The sequence below is a fragment of the Pygocentrus nattereri genome, chromosome 12 (assembly GCF_015220715.1).
Source record: "Pygocentrus nattereri isolate fPygNat1 chromosome 12, fPygNat1.pri, whole genome shotgun sequence".
Taxonomy (NCBI): Eukaryota; Metazoa; Chordata; class Actinopteri; order Characiformes; family Serrasalmidae; genus Pygocentrus; species Pygocentrus nattereri.
Genome location: NC_051222.1, coordinates 20,834,194 through 20,840,193, shown reverse-complemented (window position 1 = coordinate 20,840,193; position 6,000 = coordinate 20,834,194). Strand labels below are relative to the sequence as shown.

General features: G+C 37.0%; 1 protein-coding gene across 1 annotated transcript in view; it reads left to right on the top strand.

The window, feature by feature from the left end:
• sorcs3 (sortilin related VPS10 domain containing receptor 3) overlaps positions 1-6,000 on the top strand; it is a 424,538-nt gene that overhangs the window by 315,361 nt on the left and 103,177 nt on the right. Inside the window, exons 6-7 of the mRNA XM_017724487.2 lie at positions 519-583; positions 4,790-4,908. Of these exons, the coding sequence (XP_017579976.1) occupies positions 519-583; positions 4,790-4,908 (184 nt within the window). The remainder of the gene's footprint in view (positions 1-518; positions 584-4,789; positions 4,909-6,000) is intronic.

The following is a 6,000-nucleotide window of genomic DNA, read 5'->3' as shown; positions in this document are numbered from 1 at the left end:
TAAACTGATAACCACTGCTGAGACTGAGTTTAGCTTAGAGAATCCAATACTACACTCATCCCATCTGAACTGAATAAATCTCACCATCCCTGAACTACAAAAGTGCAAAGATGATGGATGGAGCCACTAAGAGCCACAGGGGAGTTGTTCTGGAAGTGTTTCAGCAGAAATGAAGCAGACACAAATACAAAGCAGGTGTTATTATCATTTACACACACAGAGACACACACTAAAAGCAGACACTATCACTCGCTTTTCCAATTATACTCTCTCTCTCTCTTTCTCTCTCTCTCTCTCTCTCTCTCTCTCTCTCACACACACACTCAGAAGTGTTGAGGAGTACTCCTCTCTCTGTTGTGATAAACAACAGTGCAATTCCATTTCCCCATCATGAGACATTTGGGGAAATGGCAGCACATAAACAGGAGCAGTGCAGTTTTATTGCAGCTGCAGAAAGAGCTGGAATAAGGTGTGTGTGTGTGTGTGTGTGTGTGTGTGTGTGTGGTGTGTGTGTGTAGGTCAGTGAGCGGTCTGGACAGAGACGCTGATCTGGTGCATATGGAGGCTCACACTGCAGAAGGCCGTGAGTACACTCATTGACTTAGATACCTTCAGCACTTACTACAGCCTGTCTGTTCATTCATTCATTCATTCACTGTTTGTCTTTCTTTCATTTGCTTTATCTTTTTTAAATTAATCCATTCATTTTCTAGCTGTACTTTCATTCATTCATTCATTCATTTTTTCTCTTTCATTTATTAATCTCTTTGCTTTTTCATCCTTTCATGTAACTATTGCTCTTTTTCCTTCTTTCCTCCATTAATTAATTGAATCCTTTTTAGTAATGTATTCTTTTTCATCCATTCATTCATTCATTCATTCATTCATCTGTTTTTCTTTCTCTCATGTTTCTTTTTTCTTTCTTTCATTTATTAATTGTTTTGATTCATTGATGCCATTGCTTTTTTTTCATTTCGTTCTTTCATGCAATCATTCATTCATTTTCTCTATTATTTTTGTTGTTTATTTCTTTGTCATTCATTCATTTAATTCATTCAATCATTCGTTAGTTTTTTTTGTCTCTCATATTTCTTTTTTCTTTCAGTTACAACTTATTAATTGCTTTTTTCAGTTTTTTTTCTTTTAATGTCTTTCTTTTTCATTCATTCATTCGCCATGTCTTTCTTTTTTATTTCATTCATTTATCCTTTATTTGCTGATTCATTCATTCTTTCATTCCTTTTGTGTTTATGTATCACGATTCATTCATTCATTCACTGTTCCATTCTTAATTATGCTTTCTTTAATTCTGTCACTATTCCTTTCTAACTTTTACATATACGTCAATAGACAAACTTCATTTGCAGGGTTAGAATGATTATATTAAGATCTAATAAACTGCGTATTTAAGTTTTAAGTGAACTGCAGCAGAAACCCATCATTAGCTTTTACTGTGGAGAGAAAATGACTCATCAGTTTAAAAGGCCTCCCATATACAACTCCACCTTCAGATCTGAGGAACTGTTACACATCATTGCTGTCAAAAGAAAAACAATGAACAGCAAAACATGCGTCTGCTTTTTTCTGACTTTTAATTTTCTACAGTTCGAGCACCACAGCCGTGTTTCTTTGTGTGATCATTTCATAATGACAGGAGTGATCGAACTATATCAACTTACAGTGAAAGCAAATGACTCTGTCCTGTATCCTTACCATTTTGGAGATACTAGTTTTTCTTTTGACAGTGTCAGGATATAGTTTGCGTAAAACACGTTATTAAATGCTATGCTTTTACTTTCAGCAATTACATTTTACAGCAAGTAACTGGCACTTTAGTACTTCAGTATCTCAGCTTAATGTTTTATGTCTGAGTTTCATTTTTAACAGAATAATGTTTCTGTGCTCAAGTCAAGGAATTATAAGAGCATTACCTGTGTTTACCACAGCTGCCTCTTCCCTCTCTCTCTCTCTCTCTCTCTCTCTCTCTCTCTCTCTCACAATGTCTTTAATAACACTCTGCCATCTCCTCTCCCCATGCTTCCTCTCCTCCTCCCATTACCTCCATACCTTTCCTCTCTCTTCTCCCTGACCTTCCCCTCACCTGCTTTTCTTTTTTTCCATCCCACAGAACTTCACTTCAACCTTGGAAACTCTTTTTCACTAACTTCCCACTCTGTCTCTCATCTCACTCTCCCACCTTTCCCTTCCTTCAATCCCTTCCCCTCTCGCCCTGGTGTTAGAGGAAGGGAGAAAAAGTGGCAATCCCCTATTCCAATTACGGAAGAGGATGAGAGTCAATAAAGCTGGCGGATGGATTCCAGGGGTTGAGGGAGGGGTAAAGCTGGACCCTGAGGCTGTAGACTGGATTACCTTGATGATAAATGCAGTGCGTGATCGCTTATTAATACCAGCCCAGGCTTCCAAGCCCCCTCATCCCACCTGTTTAATGTCAACCTCATAACTCTGGATGTCATTATCACTCAAGGCCCTCCATACGTTAACCTGCCTGTAGAGTTGAACAGAGCAGGATCGGTAAAGAAGCTTATAGAGAAAGGCAGGATTTTGGATGGAATAAAGTGTTTTCTACACAAAGTGTACAGTGGATCCTTTCCTTTCAATAGCGGGAGAGAAAGGATCATTTTGTTCTCTCTTTTTAATTTACTCCAATAAATAGAATTTTTTTTCCAATAAAACAACAAGCCTTTAGTATCTGCTGATATTGATACTGATTACAGTTACACATTAACAACACATGCAAGAACAATGTAACGAGTGGTGATGTATTCACTGTTACAGATGGATTACAGTAGTACAGCTTATGGAAATATATGTGCATCAATTTCAGTGTTTACTCATTTAAATAAGGGTCTCTTGATAGTATGCTGCTATGAATTGATACATCAAATGCAAATCATGATAAAACATCTCCTTATAAATGCGATCAGTTCTAAGTTTAGAACCTCCACTTTGTTCACTGTTCAAACTACAGCATGTTTTATCGCCAGCAGTAACTGTGACTCCTAAGAGTTTAGAGTGGTTTCAATTTACAGCACATTAAAGTAGCGATTCCCAATCCCAGCACTGGAGAATCAATGCTCTGCACAGTTTAGTGCTTTCTTTGCTCTTACAAGCCCAATTCAACCTACTTGCTAACTGTTAGCTTCTTCATGGGCTGAATTAGGCATGAACTTGAACATTGAGTTTCTTAGACTTACAGTACAGTAAGGTGCACTACTGTATAAACGTTTGGAATCAATGATCAACAGAATTCCAATAATACAGCAATAAGCCACGAGAGGCCATGTGTTACTGCGATTCATAGGAAGGGATTTGTTAGGCACAACACTTCCTTGTCTGTGCTAAAACTGCAGTGACACACGGCCTCGAGTGGCTCATTACTTCTATAAAATAGTGGCCAACACGAAATCTGAAAAATACACAAGTTTTCAGAAAATAGTTTGTTATTGTTAATAAAAAAAATCAACATAAACAACATTCAGTTGCACCATTGTGGTATACTGTGGTCATTTTATGATTTATTTATTTATTTATTTTCTGTCGTATAACAATAAATATGTAACACTGCACTGTTTATTGCAAAGCCTCTCATATATAAATAAGTACTTTTTGGTCAACAAATTGCCACCAATCCAGCAGCACCCCTCTTCTAGTAATCTGGGACTCAGAAGACCCATCCATAGTCCATAAATGATGCACTAACTGGTTGTAGAGGCTAGACTTTCTAAACTTTCATAGCTAGTGCACTATTTAGGGAATATGGAGTAGTTTGGGATTCAGCCTGGGTTTGACACTACTTCTGACCGAAACAGATATTTGAAGCTTGTAATCCATTTTTAGATGATTATACCATAAGTACTTTAATTCAAGTTTGCGATATTAATGATGGAGTTGTTTAGGCTGTTTTGCTCTCTTTAAGCCTGTTACCTTGCTGACCAGCTTAGTTCTAGTTAAGAATATAAGTTGCCAGCCCCTCAGTTTAAACAAAAAAAAGTGTTCTTACTTCATGAGTACACTCATAGGTGTGCGTACATCGTGGATTTTTCAGTGGCTCAGCCAATCAGATTTAAGGACTGGAACTATGTTTTATAAACTACAGTAAGGTGCACTACTGTGTAAAAGGTGGGAATCAATGATCCACAGTATTCCATATTTTACTGTATAATATACATATAAAACCAATTTTGCTGCAGATATATGTACAAGATCTAATATACTAGTGCTTCACAGCTTTCAAACAATTACTAGCAATCTAGGAAGTTGTGAAGCTAAAGCAATTGTAGCTTTCCAAAATGATAAACAGAGCTGTAGGTGATTCAAAAAATCTGTGGAGCATCAAGAATCAGACTATCTCCTATTCCAGACTGCGATCAAATCTCGAGGCACATAACAGATATATATATATATATATATATATATATATATATATATATATATATATATATATATATATATATATATATAATGTCGCCGTTATTCTACGTTATTCTACGTATTTTTTTTTTTTACTTTTTTGCATAATCTGAAAACTCGGGTTACCTCTTGCATTGGGTAAAAAGTTCATGATGAATGCTCCAACAGAAAAGGTCCAAAAGGAGTAACAGAATTATTATTTAATCACTTCTTGCTGTCCACAAGACATTTGAAACACTGAATAAAACATCTAGAAATACACTGAAAACCCTGTGGTGGTGCACGTCATGTGTTGCTATTGTGGTGGACATGCTGCACTAACTTCTGTTTGTATGTGTTTCCACTTGGCTTCCCACAGAATGTCAGTATATGACGTGCAAGGCCCAGGCTTGTTCAGAATCCAGCAGGACATTTCCATTTCCCAGCTACATTGAAACCAACTCGCTGGTGGTTCAGGACGAGTACATTGTTATTCAGGTAGGAACAAATAAGCTCACATGTTGTCTGTTTGCGAGATACGCTGCTGAGGTTTGATGTCCATATGAGTGGTCCATATGTTAAGTGTTGCATGCAGCGCAAATCAAGAATTTACATACGTTTCAAATGCGTCAGTGCACAAGCACGTCTTCAGCGGTGGAATTCATTATGGTTAATTAGGGTATGTGTAAATACAGTCTGTGTATTAATGAGGCTCTTCCTGTGATGTGAAGCGCATTGGACTTTTTCGTGAATAAAGCTAAAAGGCATTTAAGACAGAAACATGTTGTCCGTAGTCGTCATCTCTGCGCTAAAGGATCAAAAGGGTCTGCAGAGGCCACAGCTGTGTTTTTATTATCATCCAAACCTGCAGATAAAAATAGCTGCTTAGTCATGGTTTCATATGGTCCCACACTGCTGGCTGTCTGCTTAGTCATGCCTTTATATTGCTGATTGCTTCGTTATGGCTTTGTAATTCCATATTGCTGCTGATTTCGTCATAGTTTCGCACGACTCCATATTGCTTTCTGTTTAGTCAATGTTTCTAATATCCTGTGTCCATCTGTTTAGATGTAGCTTATACAACCATTTTAAATGCAGATTCTCTTTAGCAATATATTTTTAAATAGTAAATTGCTCAGTGGCTCTTGTCTTGGATGTTGGTATAGAACATTTACATTAAGTGGAGTTTCTATAAACTTTAATAACACCTCATCTATATAGGTAGTTCTTTAAAGAGCTATTATTTAAAAGCCTCTTTTAAAAATCACAAGTGATTCTACAGTGTCATCACCCCAAAGATCTTCTCCAGACACCTTTATTTTTAATAGTACTCCTCCCATAAAGGAAAGCTATGGATTTATAGCTGAAAAACTTTCCTTTAATCAATCAGATTTCATAGTTCTCCAAAAAGAAGCCAGCCATTGAGAACAGTAACAGTATAGAAGTTTATGTACTGGAATTTAGTAGCTTGGAAAAGTCTTGCCAAGACAATGCTTCTGTAGAGTGGACACCTCACTCTCTTTACCATTTAAACATCATTTGTGGCAATGTGTTGAAGCTGTGCTTAAGATCAGTGTCTGTAACTTGGAA